Source organism: Botryllus schlosseri, unplaced genomic scaffold, assembly GCF_051294905.1.
Source record: "Botryllus schlosseri isolate E-star unplaced genomic scaffold, Bs_hap1 Bs17a, whole genome shotgun sequence".
Taxonomy (NCBI): domain Eukaryota; kingdom Metazoa; phylum Chordata; class Ascidiacea; order Stolidobranchia; family Styelidae; genus Botryllus; species Botryllus schlosseri.
The window spans coordinates 1,085,201-1,101,223 of NW_027648626.1; the positions used below are offsets into that span (position 1 = coordinate 1,085,201).

General features: G+C 45.4%; 1 protein-coding gene and 1 long non-coding RNA gene across 3 annotated transcripts in view; one reads left to right on the forward strand and one right to left on the reverse strand.

The window, feature by feature from the left end:
* LOC145459648 (uncharacterized) overlaps positions 1–16,023 on the reverse strand; it is a 333,482-nt gene that overhangs the window by 197,316 nt on the left and 120,143 nt on the right. The gene's annotated exons all lie outside the window — the stretch shown is intronic.
* Positions 10,297–13,511, forward strand: LOC145459628 (uncharacterized). 2 transcript variants are annotated; one of them, XM_080338200.1, is made up of 2 exons: positions 10,297–10,985; positions 11,262–13,511. In XM_080338200.1, the coding sequence occupies exons 1-2, from the start codon at positions 10,516–10,518 to the stop codon at positions 12,367–12,369; spliced, it is 1,578 nt and encodes a 525-aa protein (XP_080194326.1). In that variant the 5' UTR covers positions 10,297–10,515; the 3' UTR covers positions 12,370–13,511. The 2 variants fall into 2 exon arrangements, with proteins under 2 accessions (XP_080194326.1, XP_080194327.1); XM_080338201.1 differs by having other exon boundaries at positions 10,297–10,928.

A 16,023-nucleotide genomic window follows, 5' to 3' on the forward strand; every position in this document is an offset into this window, starting at 1 on the left:
TCTAACCCTAACCCTAACCCTAACCCTAACCCTAACCCTAACCCTAACCCTAACCCTAACCCTAACCCTAACCCTAACCCTAACCCTAACCCTAACCCTAACCCTAACCCTAACCCTAACCCTAACCCTAACCCTAACCCTAACCCTAACCCTAACCCTAACCCTAACCCTAACCCTAACCCTAACCCTAACCCTAACCCTAACCCTAACCCTAACCCTAACCTAACCCTAACCCTAACCCTAACCCTAACCCTAACCCTAACCCTAACCCTAACCCTAACCCTAACCCTAACCCTAACCCTAACCCTAACCCTAACCCTAACCCTAACCCTAACCCTAACCCTAACCCTAACCCTAACCCTAACCCTAACCCTAACCCTAACCCTAACCCTAACCCTAACCCTAACCCTAACCCTAACCCTAACCCTAACCCTAACCCTAACCCTAACCCTAACCCTAACCCTAACCCTAACCTAACCCTAACCCTAACCCTAACCCTAACCCTAACCCTAACCCTAACCCTAACCCTAACCCTAACCCTAACCCTAACCCTAACCCTAACCCTAACCCTAACCCTAACCCTAACCCTAACCCTAACCCTAACCCTAACCCTAACCCTAACCTAACCCTAACCCTAACCTAACCCTAACCCTAACCCTAACCCTAACCCTAACCCTAACCCTAACCCTAACCCTAACCCTAACCCTAACCCTAACCTAACCTAACCCTAACCCTAACCCTAACCCTAACCCTAACCCTAACCCTAACCCTAACCCTAACCCTAACCCTAACCCTAACCCTAACCCTAACCCTAACCCTAACCCTAACCCTAACCCTAACCCTAACCCTAACCCTAACCCTAACCCTAACCCTAACCCTAACCCTAACCCTAACCCTAACCCTAACCCTAACCCTAACCCTAACCCTAACCCTAACCCTAACCCTAACCCTAACCCTAACCCTAACCCTAACCCTAACCCTAACCCTAACCCTAACCCTAACCCTAACCCTAACCCTAACCCTAACCCTAACCCTAACCCTAACCCTAACCCTAACCCTAACCCTAACCCTAACCCTAACCCTAACCCTAACCCTAACCCTAACCCTAACCCTAACCCTAACCCTAACCCTAACCCTAACCCTAACCCTAACCCTAACCCTAACCCTAACCCTAACCCTAACCCTAACCCTAACCCTAACCCTAACCCTAACCCTAACCCTAACCCTAACCCTAACCCTAACCCTAACCCTAACCCTAACCCTAACCCTAACCCTAACCCTAACCCTAACCCTAACCCTAACCCTAACCCTAACCCTAACCCTAACCCTAACCCTAACCCTAACCCTAACCCTAACCCTAACCCTAACCCTAACCCTAACCCTAACCCTAACCCTAACCCTAACCCTAACCCTAACCCTAACCCTAACCCTAACCCTAACCCTAACCCTAACCCTAACCCTAACCCTAACCCTAACCCTAACCCTAACCCTAACCCTAACCCTAACCCTAACCCTAACCCTAACCCTAACCCTAACCCTAACCCTAACCCTAACCCTAACCCTAACCCTAACCCTAACCCTAACCCTAACCCTAACCCTAACCCTAACCCTAACCCTAACCCTAACCCTAACCCTAACCCTAACCCTAACCCTAACCCTAACCCTAACCCTAACCCTAACCCTAACCCTAACCCTAACCCTAACCCTAACCCTAACCCTAACCCTAACCCTAACCCTAACCCTAACCCTAACCCTAACCCTAACCCTAACCCTAACCCTAACCCTAACCCTAACCCTAACCCTAACCCTAACCCTAACCCTAACCCTAACCCTAACCCTAACCCTAACCCTAACCCTAACCCTAACCCTAACCCTAACCCTAACCCTAACCCTAACCCTAACCCTAACCCTAACCCTAACCCTAACCCTAACCCTAACCCTAACCCTAACCCTAACCCTAACCCTAACCCTAACCCTAACCCTAACCCTAACCCTAACCCTAACCCTAACCCTAACCCTAACCCTAACCCTAACCCTAACCCTAACCCTAACCCTAACCCTAACCCTAACCCTAACCCTAACCCTAACCCTAACCCTAACCCTAACCCTAACCCTAACCCTAACCCTAACCCTAACCCTAACCCTAACCCTAACCCTAACCCTAACCCTAACCCTAACCCTAACCCTAACCCTAACCCTAACCCTAACCCTAACCCTAACCCTAACCCTAACCCTAACCCTAACCCTAACCCTAACCCTAACCCTAACCCTAACCCTAACCCTAACCCTAACCCTAACCCTAACCCTAACCCTAACCCTAACCCTAACCCTAACCCTAACCCTAACCCTAACCCTAACCCTAACCCTAACCCTAACCCTAACCCTAACCCTAACCCTAACCCTAACCCTAACCCTAACCCTAACCCTAACCCTAACCCTAACCCTAACCCTAACCCTAACCCTAACCCTAACCCTAACCCTAACCCTAACCCTAACCCTAACCCTAACCCTAACCCTAACCCTAACCCTAACCCTAACCCTAACCCTAACCCTAACCCTAACCCTAACCCTAACCCTAACCCTAACCCTAACCCTAACCCTAACCCTAACCCTAACCCTAACCCTAACCCTAACCCTAACCCTAACCCTAACCCTAACCCTAACCCTAACCCTAACCCTAACCCTAACCCTAACCCTAACCCTAACCCTAACCCTAACCCTAACCCTAACCCTAACCCTAACCCTAACCCTAACCCTAACCCTAACCCTAACCCTAACCCTAACCCTAACCCTAACCCTAACCCTAACCCTAACCCTAACCCTAACCCTAACCCTAACCCTAACCCTAACCCTAACCCTAACCCTAACCCTAACCCTAACCCTAACCCTAACCCTAACCCTAACCCTAACCCTAACCCTAACCCTAACCCTAACCCTAACCCTAACCCTAACCCTAACCCTAACCCTAACCCTAACCCTAACCCTAACCCTAACCCTAACCCTAACCCTAACCCTAACCCTAACCCTAACCCTAACCCTAACCCTAACCCTAACCCTAACCCTAACCCTAACCCTAACCCTAACCCTAACCCTAACCCTAACCCTAACCCTAACCCTAACCCTAACCCTAACCCTAACCCTAACCCTAACCCTAACCCTAACCCTAACCCTAACCCTAACCCTAACCCTAACCCTAACCCTAACCCTAACCCTAACCCTAACCCTAACCCTAACCCTAACCCTAACCCTAACCCTAACCCTAACCCTAACCCTAACCCTAACCCTAACCCTAACCCTAACCCTAACCCTAACCCTAACCCTAACCCTAACCCTAACCCTAACCCTAACCCTAACCCTAACCCTAACCCTAACCCTAACCCTAACCCTAACCCTAACCCTAACCCTAACCCTAACCCTAACCCTAACCCTAACCCTAACCCTAACCCTAACCCTAACCCTAACCCTAACCCTAACCCTAACCCTAACCCTAACCCTAACCCTAACCCTAACCCTAACCCTAACCCTAACCCTAACCCTAACCCTAACCCTAACCCTAACCCTAACCCTAACCCTAACCCTAACCCTAACCCTAACCCTAACCCTAACCCTAACCCTAACCCTAACCCTAACCCTAACCCTAACCCTAACCCTAACCCTAACCCTAACCCTAACCCTAACCCTAACCCTAACCCTAACCCTAACCCTAACCCTAACCCTAACCCTAACCCTAACCCTAACCCTAACCCTAACCCTAACCCTAACCCTAACCCTAACCCTAACCCTAACCCTAACCCTAACCCTAACCCTAACCCTAACCCTAACCCTAACCCTAACCCTAACCCTAACCCTAACCCTAACCCTAACCCTAACCCTAACCCTAACCCTAACCCTAACCCTAACCCTAACCCTAACCCTAACCCTAACCCTAACCCTAACCCTAACCCTAACCCTAACCCTAACCCTAACCCTAACCCTAACCCTAACCCTAACCCTAACCCTAACCCTAACCCTAACCCTAACCCTAACCCTAACCCTAACCCTAACCCTAACCCTAACCCTAACCCTAACCCTAACCCTAACCCTAACCCTAACCCTAACCCTAACCCTAACCCTAACCCTAACCCTAACCCTAACCCTAACCCTAACCCTAACCCTAACCCTAACCCTAACCCTAACCCTAACCCTAACCCTAACCCTAACCCTAACCCTAACCCTAACCCTAACCCTAACCCTAACCCTAACCCTAACCCTAACCCTAACCCTAACCCTAACCCTAACCCTAACCCTAACCCTAACCCTAACCCTAACCCTAACCCTAACCCTAACCCTAACCCTAACCCTAACCCTAACCCTAACCCTAACCCTAACCCTAACCCTAACCCTAACCCTAACCCTAACCCTAACCCTAACCCTAACCCTAACCCTAACCCTAACCCTAACCCTAACCCTAACCCTAACCCTAACCCTAACCCTAACCCTAACCCTAACCCTAACCCTAACCCTAACCCTAACCCTAACCCTAACCCTAACCCTAACCCTAACCCTAACCCTAACCCTAACCCTAACCCTAACCCTAACCCTAACCCTCTCCTCGAAATTGCTATCGCACGAGTTTATAAATGGTCGATAATATCGTAATAGGAAATTACGTCACGTACGCATAAGGCATGCAATACACTGTTGTGACACGCCTAAGACACACCGTTACACCATCCCCCCTTTGAGGGAGCGGACATGCAATGAGCGGAAGTAATTAGAACGAAGGTGTCACAACAGTAATACAGTAGCCTAACAATACCACTTATCAAACAAGTCCAGACGCTAATTTACGAGAGAGATGAACAAGTTTTCTACAGCTTTTATAATATACTAGTTAGCCTATCAGATCACAATACAATTCAGCTTACTGAACAAGAAATAATAACCCAACACTACACAAAATCCAGATTAACACACTAGAATAGGTAGCCTACAACTAACTACATTAAGCCTAACACAAAAAAAAAATATACACAATTTACATCTCAGTAGGCTCGCTCAAGTGTTACACACCAGCCAAGTCTGAGAGGCTATCCAACTTTAACAACAGTCCATGACCACTCTTATATACAATGTGGTCGTTACATACAACAATTGTACTTCGCTAGTACAATTTAGGTTTGATAGAATCGACGTCTATCTAAACCAAAAACGCGTGTGCGGTGCTCCTCCGTTTACTCACACGTGGCAGGGCGGGTGCCTGAATTCATCGGCGAAACAGGTCTTACTATGGCCGGGGGTTTCTTCTCTGGGGGCGGCGATACTCGCGAAGCCGACGTTGAATCGTGACGGGTCGGAACGGTATCAGGCATTCGGTCGTGTACCAGTGAGGTAGGTACGATTTGATCCCCCTTGTTGACGTTCCGGGAGGGTTGGGGCGAGAGCTGTGCACCATCGGTCGGTTCGGTTACCGTGTCTTCGTGCTGCAAAAGCGGCTGTTCGGTACCAATATCGACAGTATGACATCTGGTGCTTGCATCCGAGACATTCCCGTCATTCACGTCATTCAGTTCCCCCGGCATATTGCCGTCCGTATCGATCGATCGCAATTCAATGTTTTGATCAGAGTGTACGCCACGTGTTTCCACCGGAGCACCGCTTCCCGCGTTTTTCGAAACTCGCTGTCGCAACGTGTTCACCGTCCTGAAATAGACTTCAACACGGCAGTACGTCTGTCATGAAAGGACTTACGCCTTACAGCACGTTTCGAACAAAATAATTTACAACTTAAATACAATCCCCAGATCATAGCGTTCAACAGACAAAAAATCAAAATGTACTGGACAATTGGGCTCGTTACACTAGCCAAAATGTACAAGATGCTGCCCCTAAAAGCTTCATAAACAATCTTAACTGGCAGTGAAGGGTCGGCGTCGACGTGATCGCCGATTATACTACGATTAGCTAAGTGGGAGGCCGATAATTCACGCAATTTTTGAACTAACAACATGCTATGGGACATATGAGCCAACACACTGTCATAATCCGTACCAAGTGAAGGGTCTATTTTACTGAAAATATCTAAAAACGTTTCAGTCAGATTCACCGGATGTGTCGATTCTATAACAGTATCTAACCCGTCATGCATTGAGAATTTTAACTCAGTAACCGACGCGTTCCGCGAAATTAATAAGCCATTTTGAAATTTGAAAAATGACTTCCCTACTTTAAAAATTTTCGTCGTGTTTTTCGAGCCGAGATCTAAAGTTACCGGACCCAAGTATGCCGTTCCATTATCTACCAAGGTGGCCATTCGTGATAAGTTTTGGCCGAACCTTACAATTGGTCGCGCAGATAATCTACCGCCTGGCAAGAACAAACTCTCCTGTACTACGACAGTCTGTCTAAAACATTGTTTTGCAAAAAATGTACTATACATTACTATGAACCATTGTAATTCTGTTTCCCTTTCAGGTAATATCGGATCCTTGGACTCCAACACATATCCGGATCCTGAGGGTCATCACCTTAAACGTCAAACTCAACACTACAAATCAAAGACATATCAAAACGAACAATCAGCCATCTGTTCTCGCCCAGATGCTCATGATGCCGCAATCGACAATTGATCTTGTCAATGAAGTTGCGGAAGACATGCAGCGTATATTTCCATACCTACCTTTGAAAAGCCATATTAGACGGTTCAACACCAATCCATCTTACTTTCGTCATCAAAAGTTAATGATTGAAATCCATGACGGTATTTTGCGGAACAATCTATAACTTGGGAGCATTCGAGTTACGGAGATTCTACGATTCACACCTCAAATAAAATGATATAATAGTGGTACCATCTTTTGGACGTTAATTTATCATAACCATGTCGACAGTGTCTTCTATTTATGTATGTTTCGGTTACGAATATTCCATTTCAATACATTTCTAATTATTACTTGTCCAATTGGCAGAACTATCGTCTTCGCATAGTAAGTAGCGTAAAACACAATATTAACACGTATATTATCAACTCTAGGAAGATTGATGAGTAATGTTTTTCATCTATGGGCGTTCTCGCAATAACAACTCTTACAACGCATTTCGCAACTTTACAATATGGTAACATAACACACGAAACACCAATATGCCAACGCTGAAATTATCAATTCTTAACAATTGTCCATGTCCATCCCGTTCATACATCGATTATATTTACACCAACAGTACCCGACTCATATCCGGGCCGTGCCTTTCACTCAGCGACACCTATCACCCTCTTTTACTGCCCGTCACCTGTGCTTATCTCCTCTTTCAGTTCTACTCCGCACCCTTGTCCTAACCCAGCCCTTACCCTTACCCTTACCCTAACCCTGCCCTAACCCTCGCCCTAACCCTCGCCCTAACCCAAACCCTAACCCTGCCCTAACCCTTGCCCTAACCCTCGCCCTAACCCTTCCCCTTCCCCTTCCCCTTCCCCTTCCCCTTCCCCTTCCCTGCCCTGACCCCAACCCTCACCCTAACCCTCGCCCCAACCCTCGCCCTAACCCTGAACTCAACCCTTACCCTTTCCCTGTCCAACCCTTAACATAACCCTACCTTCCGAACCCTAACATTCCTAACCTCCGAACCCGCGCCCGCACCCGAACCCTCGCCATTCGGAACCCTTACTTTTATTAGACGTTAAATGACGCTATAGTTGACATACCGCATTCCAAATCGTATCGCAACATTCCCGATTCGAATGTTGTAACATTTAATGTTAAAAATTCCACATGTTAGGTGTTTTACAACTACTGGAAATTTTGTGTTGTCATCAGCGCATTTCGCATTTCTGAAACGCGAAAATGGTAAAATTCCAATTTGAACTGTCTGATAGTACGTGCATATGTGAATTATCGCGTTCTCCAATCATTTATATCTTCCGGAAATATTGCTCCTTCGTTTCGGTATTAATGTAGCTCCATAATAGATGTGATAAAAATTTGTTTCATGTCTGTTCTTGTTTACACAGATATAACAATATAAATTTCTTAAACTATTGAACTTATATTATAAGGCGATCCGGAACAATCATCAAAGTTGAAACAAGGTAAAGTTACTGTGATATTACGAAGGCGTTTTGCAAAAAATGTACTATACATTACTATGAACCATTGTAATTCTGTTTCCCTTTCAGGTAATATCGGATCCTTGGACTCCAACACATATCCGGATCCTGAGGGTCATCACCTTAAACGTCAAACTCAACACTACAAATCAAAGACATATCAAAACGAACAATCAGCCATCTGTTCTCGCCCAGATGCTCATGATGCCGCAATCGACAATTGATCTTGTCAATGAAGTTGCGGAAGACATGCAGCGTATATTTCCATACCTACCTTTGAAAAGCCATATTAGACGGTTCAACACCAATCCATCTTACTTTCGTCATCAAAAGTTAATGATTGAAATCCATGACGGTATTTTGCGGAACAATCTATAACTTGGGAGCATTCGAGTTACGGAGATTCTACGATTCACACCTCAAATAAAATGATATAATAGTGGTACCATCTTTTGGACGTTAATTTATCATAACTATGTCGACAGTGTCTTCTATTTATGTATGTTTCGGTTACGAATATTCCATTTCAATACATTTCTAATTATTACTTGTCCAATTGGCAGAACTATCGTCTTCGCATAGTAAGTAGCGTAAAACACAATATTAACACGTATATTATCAACTCTAGGAAGATTGATGAGTAATGTTTTTCATCTATGGGCGTTCTCGCAATAACAACTCTTACAACGCATTTCGCAACTTTACAATATGGTAACATAACACACGAAACACCAATATGCCAACGCTGAAATTATCAATTCTTAACAATTGTCCATGTCCATCCCGTTCATACATCGATTATATTCACACCAACAGTACCCGACTCATATCCTTGCCGTGCCTTTCACTCAGCGACACCTATCACCCTCTTTTACTGCCCGTCACCTGTGCTTATCTCCTCTTTCAGTTCTACTCCGCACCCTTGTCCTAACCCAGCCCTTACCCTTACCCTTACCCTAACCCTGCCCTAACCCTCGCCCTAACCCTCGCCCTAACCCAAACCCTAACCCTGCCCTAACCCTCGCCCTAACCCTCGCCCTAACCCTCGCCCTAACCCTAACCCTTCCCCTTCCCCAACCCCTTCCCCTTCCCCTTCCCCTGCCCTGCCCTAACCCCAACCCTCGCCCTAACCCTGAACTCAACCCTTACCCTTTCCCTGTCCAACCCTTAACATAACCCTACCTTCCGAACCCTAACATTCCTAACCTCCGAACCCGCGCCCGCACCCGAACCCTCGCCATTCGGAACCCTTACTTTTATTAGACGTTAAATGACGCTATAGTTGACATACCGCATTCCAAATCGTATCGCAACATTCCCGATTCGAATGTTGTAACATTTAATGTTAAAAATTCCACATGTTAGGTGTTTTACAACTACTGGAAATTTTGTGTTGTCATCAGCGCATTTCGCATTTCTGAAACGCGAAAATGGTAAAATTCCAATTTGAACTGTCTGATAGTACGTGCATATGTGAATTATCGCGTTCTCCAATCATTTATATCTTCCGGAAATATTGCTCCTTCGTTTCGGTATTAATGTAGCTCCATAATAGATGTGATAAAAATTTGTTTCATGTCTGTTCTTGTTTACACAGATATAACAATATAAATTTCTTAAACTATTGAACTTATATTATAAGGCGATCCGGAACAATCATCAAAGTTGAAACAAGGTATAGTTACCGTGATATTACGAAGGCGTTTTGCAAAAAATGTACTATACATTACTATGAACCATTGTAATTCTGTTTCCCTTTCAGGTAATATCGGATCCTTGGACTCCAACACATATCCGGATCCTGAGGGTCATCACCTTAAACGTCAAACTCAACACTACAAATCAAAGACATATCAAAACGAACAATCAGCCATCTGTTCTCGCCCAGATGCTCATGATGCCGCAATCGACAATTGATCTTGTCAATGAAGTTGCGGAAGACATGCAGCGTATATTTCCATACCTACCTTTGAAAAGCTATATTAGACGGTTCAACACCAATCCATCTTACTTTCGTCATCAAAAGTTAATGATTGAAATCCATGACGGTATTTTGCGGAACAATCTATAACTTGGGAGCATTCGAGTTACGGAGATTCTACGATTCACACCTCAGTTAAAATGATATAATAGTGGTTCTCACGAAAATTGCGAGGGAGAACAACACGTGGAGGACGCAGTCGATGTGAAACAGAACCTCGGTCATAATGATTGTGCCGAGCTATTTCCTTCAGATCAAATTGAGCCGTCAGGGGATACAGTGCCCGCCAGAGTTTCAGGAAATGCGGACAATGACAGACCAGCGAGCGCGCCTTTCAGTCAGGAGGTAACAAGTAATAACCTGCCAATTTCTGCTTCCAGACACGATATAGTTACTCCGGTTAAAACGAAGTCAGGACGTGCTGTCAAGAAACCGACGTGGCTGAAGGATTATGGCGTATCCGTCAATTCTGTGTCTGGCGATTGTGCTGTCATCCGTGACGTTGATTCAAACGAACCCAGTGAATAGCACGGATATCACGATGGACATTGAAGTTTGTACAAAGAATGCTGTTTCTGAGTTTATCGAAATTACCCCGCCAGATGAGTGTGTAAATAACCCCGTAAGACGTTCAGAGAGGTGCACAGCTGATATTTATGCCTTGCGTAACCGCTTCCATCATTTTAGTGGACAGATGTGTTATGTTACGGAGCGAAAGTGGAAATCTCATTACTTCTTTTTTGGTACTTACAGCCAAGAGGTATCAGAGGAGGTTCGTTACCAGCTTCCACTGGCGGAATGTCAGCATGCCATCATTACTAAATTGTCACAATACGGGAATCTGGAGGACATGGGGGAAGGCTTGTATGCTACCAATAATTCCTTGCACGTAGAGTGGACATGGCCAACGACAGACGAAGGGTATCTGCGAAATTTGATTTTTCATGATGTAGATATTGTATATGACACTCTGAACGTGGCCTTGAGATCTGACCAGACTGATTTGTCTCAATGTGCCCCCGATAAAGGGCATTGCCGTAACCAATTGGCCACTGTAGTTTGGGATTCCGGCGCATTGACTAGATACCGTTGCCCAACAGTGCTGATAGGAAGGAATTCCCGAGTTGTGATCCATTATGGACAGCGTTATCCATTTGCGACAAGAATTGAAATGCCGTCTTTGGGACTGAGTTTCAGGTCAAGGAAATCGTGTCAATCTGAATCCACGAGATGTATCAGGAAAACCCCGATAATATGTCTCGTCAACGATTTCTTTGTCGTACCGAAAAGTTGTAAAGATGGAGATATGCGAAGATTATCGATTGGGCAGCCGGCCGCAAGTTCCAATCGTACAACTCCAAGCATGCGCCTCCTTCTTGCAACAATACAAGAGGTAAAAGATCAATCTGATTTTCGGTACCGAAGTCTTGTGACCAATTTGAACGCATTTGAATGCAACGTTGAGCAACAGATGTATGCCATCCAAAAGTCGCTGATTCCGCTAAATACGAACGCCGCGTTATACTTGTCACCGACCAAAGGTCGACCTCGGTTTCGTCAAGCCGGCGATGTAATACAGGCTGAACAATGTTTTAGACAGACTGTCGTAGTACAGGAGAGTTTGTTCTTGCCAGGCGGTAGATTATCTGCGCGACCAATTGTAAGGTTCGGCCAAAACTTATCACGAATGGCCACCTTGGTAGATAATGGAACGGCATACTTGGGTCCGGTAACTTTAGATCTCGGCTCGAAAAACACGACGAAAATTTTTAAAGTAGGGAAGTCATTTTTCAAATTTCAAAATGGCTTATTAATTTCGCGGAACGCGTCGGTTACTGAGTTAAAATTCTCAATGCATGACGGGTTAGATACTGTTATAGAATCGACACATCCGGTGAATCTGACTGAAACGTTTTTAGATATTTTCAGTAAAATAGACCCTTCACTTGGTACGGATTATGACAGTGTGTTGGCTCATATGTCCCATAGCATGTTGTTAGTTCAAAAATTGCGTGAATTATCGGCCTCCCACTTAGCTAATCGTAGTATAATCGGCGATCACGTCGACGCCGACCCTTCACTGCCAGTTAAGATTGTTTATGAAGCTTTTAGGGGCAGCATCTTGTACATTTTGGCTAGTGTAACGAGCCCAATTGTCCAGTACATTTTGATTTTTTGTCTGTTGAACGCTATGATCTGGGGATTGTATTTAAGTTGTAAATTATTTTGTTCGAAACGTGCTGTAAGGCGTAAGTCCTTTCATGACAGACGTACTGCCGTGTTGAAGTCTATTTCAGGACGGTGAACACGTTGCGACAGCGAGTTTCGAAAAACGCGGGAAGCGGTGCTCCGGTGGAAACACGTGGCGTACACTCTGATCAAAACATTGAATTGCGATCGATCGATACGGACGGCAATATGCCGGGGGAACTGAATGACGTGAATGACGGGAATGTCTCGGATGCAAGCACCAGATGTCATACTGTCGATATTGGTACCGAACAGCCGCTTTTGCAGCACGAAGACACGGTAACCGAACCGACCGATGGTGCACAGCTCTCGCCCCAACCCTCCCGGAACGTCAACAAGGGGGATCAAATCGTACCTACCTCACTGGTACACGACCGAATGCCTGATACCGTTCCGACCCGTCACGATTCAACGTCGGCTTCGCGAGTATCGCCGCCCCCAGAGAAGAAACCCCCGGCCATAGTAAGACCTGTTTCGCCGATGAATTCAGGCACCCGCCCTGCCACGTGTGAGTAAACGGAGGAGCACCGCACACGCGTTTTTGGTTTAGATAGACGTCGATTCTATCAAACCTAAATTGTACTAGCGAAGTACAATTGTTGTATGTAACGACCACATTGTATATAAGAGTGGTCATGGACTGTTGTTAAAGTTGGATAGCCTCTCAGACTTGGCTGGTGTGTAACACTTGAGCGAGCCTACTGAGATGTAAATTGTGTATATTTTTTTTTTGTGTTAGGCTTAATGTAGTTAGTTGTAGGCTACCTATTCTAGTGTGTTAATCTGGATTTTGTGTAGTGTTGGGTTATTATTTCTTGTTCAGTAAGCTGAATTGTATTGTGATCTGATAGGCTAACTAGTATATTATAAAAGCTGTAGAAAACTTGTTCATCTCTCTCGTAAATTAGCGTCTGGACTTGTTTGATAAGTGGTATTGTTAGGCTACTGTATTACTGTTGTGACACCTTCGTTCTAATTACTTCCGCTCATTGCATGTCCGCTCCCTCAAAGGGGGGATGGTGTAACGGTGTGTCTTAGGCGTGTCACAACAGTGTATTGCATGCCTTATGCGTACGTGACGTAATTTCCTATTACGATATTATCGACCATTTATAAACTCGTGCGATAGCAATTTCGAGGAGATTCATGCTAAACCTACTGAAATTACGTACAATAAATAGACTGTGTTGAACAATATATTCGTCTGAAGAGTTCACGATACGACAGCGGTCGAAGAGGACGTTCTATCTCTCAGTTAAGTACAGACAGAGTGCAGCCTACGCCAGGACAACTACTCGTCTGAGTTCTAATTACAGAGACAATAATACCTCATATAACCCTACTGTCACAATACCAACTCGCGCGACATGGAAATCATTCCATTTGTCATTTCGGCAAAAATCAGTGACCACAACCATATTGGTTTTCTATCACAAGAACAACAAAGGACACCCCCCGAAACATATCACCTCTGCAGACGACGAGAGTTAGTGGACGAAGAAGCGCTCGATGATGCCGCATTCAATCAATTTAAAACATCAGCCATCCCCCACATCTCGGTAAACAACTTTGACGAAAAATTTGTAGAGTTTATGTCTGCTATCAAATCACTGCTGGAACAATTTGCACCTCTACAGCGCCTTTCGAGAAGTCAAAGAAAATTGAAGCGAAATCCGTGGATGACCACAAAGCTGATTCAACTCATCCGTAAACGTAACCGGTGGCATAACCGAATAGACACCAAGAACTGCTCAGAAGATGAACGAGAAAGATTTCGACGTTTCAGGAATCGCACCGTGCATCTCATTTCCAAGGCAAAAGCAAAGTACAATGAGAGATTTTTCAACAGACACATAAAGGACACTCGAAAAACATGGTCAGGACTTAACTCTCTCCTACATCGAAAAAAAGGCCATAAGTCTGTTTCGGAAATTGTGAATTCGCATACCGGAAACAAACTTTCAGACCCGGCGGCCATCGCGAATCACTTCAATGAATATTTTTGTAACGTAGGCCCAAATATTGCTTCTTCTATTACAAAACCTGTGTCGGCCAGGTCAGAGGTGAGATCGATATCCCAGTCAATTGTGCTTGAACCTACGACCAAATACGAAGTAGAAGTAGCCATCCACAAACTGAAATCGCACAAGGCCGACGGCGATGACCAAATCCCATCATGGTTTTTAAAAAATGATAAGCCTGCATATCGGTCAATATATGGCCCATTTTTTCAACTTCATGATAGAAAATGGAGTCTACCCAAGCTATCTAAAAAAAGCCAGAGTAGTCCCTGTACACAAAGCTGGGGATAGAACTAATGTCACCAACTACCGTCCGATATCCGTTCTCCCATGCATCGGGATTGTATTCGAAAAGTTGCTCCTCTCCCGCCTGTCCTCATTCCTCGCCAAAATGTCGGTCATTTCCCCTCAACAATTTGGCTTCCGAAACAAACACCAAACCGCTCATGCCCTCCTAACAGTGGCCGAACAGTACTATGATATCTCAGAGAAGCGAAATGTGGGATGTAGCATTTTTCTCGACCTAAAAAAAGCGTTTGACTGCGTAGATCATAAAATTCTCATCTCGAAATTGGCGCGTTACGGACTTCGGGGCCCACAACTTGAGCTCATGAAAAGTTACCTCACTGGACGCCAACAAATGGTTGCGATCTCAGACACCTTGTCCTCTCCTCACCCGGTGACCTGTGGTGTGCCCCAGGGCTCAGTACTTGGACCGGTCCTTTTCACCTTATATGTCAACGACATTTTTGAAACCTCCTCATTGAACACCACACTGTTCGCTGATGATACTCACCTCCTCTCTTCCGCATCTTCGACGGCAGAGCTGGATGCCCTGACTGGTGACCAAATGCCCAAAGTCCATGAGTGGACGGCCCAGAACAACCTTTGCATAAACGCCTCGAAATCGCAATTGCTGACAGTCAATTCAAAAAATAACCTAACCGTTAATATCGCTGGTCAGCCCGTTTCCAACACAGATAATGCCAAATATCTCGGAGTTTTACTGGACTCGAACATGTCCTGGAAGAGTCATATTCAATCCCTAGAAACTAAATTATCACCGAAGTGCGGCCTGTTCTACAGCCTTGGGCGCTTCATGCCAGCATGGGTTCTCCTGATACTCTTTAAATCCTTAATCCAATCGAAGTTACATTATGGCATCCTCTGTTGGGGGGCTGCCAGTAAAACTGCACTCAAGCCACTGCAGAAACTACAGCATAAAGTGCTCCGAATCATAGCTAGGGCCCCAAAGGGGCCTGGCTGCCCATCCAATAAATCGCTGCTGAAGAGATTCGGCGTCCTAAACATAGAAGATATGCGGAAACTAGAAATCGCCAAGTTTATGTATCAGTTTCACTGCGGTCGTTGCCCCGAATATTTCAATGACTTCTTTACCTCTGAATCAAAAGCGCACAAGTACAACACACGTGCGTCCACGTCGTCCAAATATCATATGATCGACCGAAAAGATCATCGCTCCATCAAATATGCCGGACCTGATGTGTGGAACAGTATCCCGCCGGCCATCCGACAGTCGACGAGCATGTCCACATTCAAGTCGAAATACAAGCAATTACTACTAAATAAATACAGTCCATCCTCAAGATTACCGGACCACGACTGACCTATCGATCTCGCTTCCCATGACATGCCGCCCTATTTCTTGTCGCTTTCTTTTTCTATAC

Bases quoted from the DNA above. Each gene is read 5' to 3' on its own strand.
- LOC145459628 (XM_080338200.1), top strand. From the start codon at position 10,516: ATGGCGTATCCGTCAATTCTGTGTCTGGCGATTGTGCTGTCATCCGTG. The intron at 10,986-11,261 runs GTATCTGCGAAA...ACTGAGTTTCAG, and splicing joins TGGCCAACGACAGACGAAGG to GTCAAGGAAATCGTGTCAAT.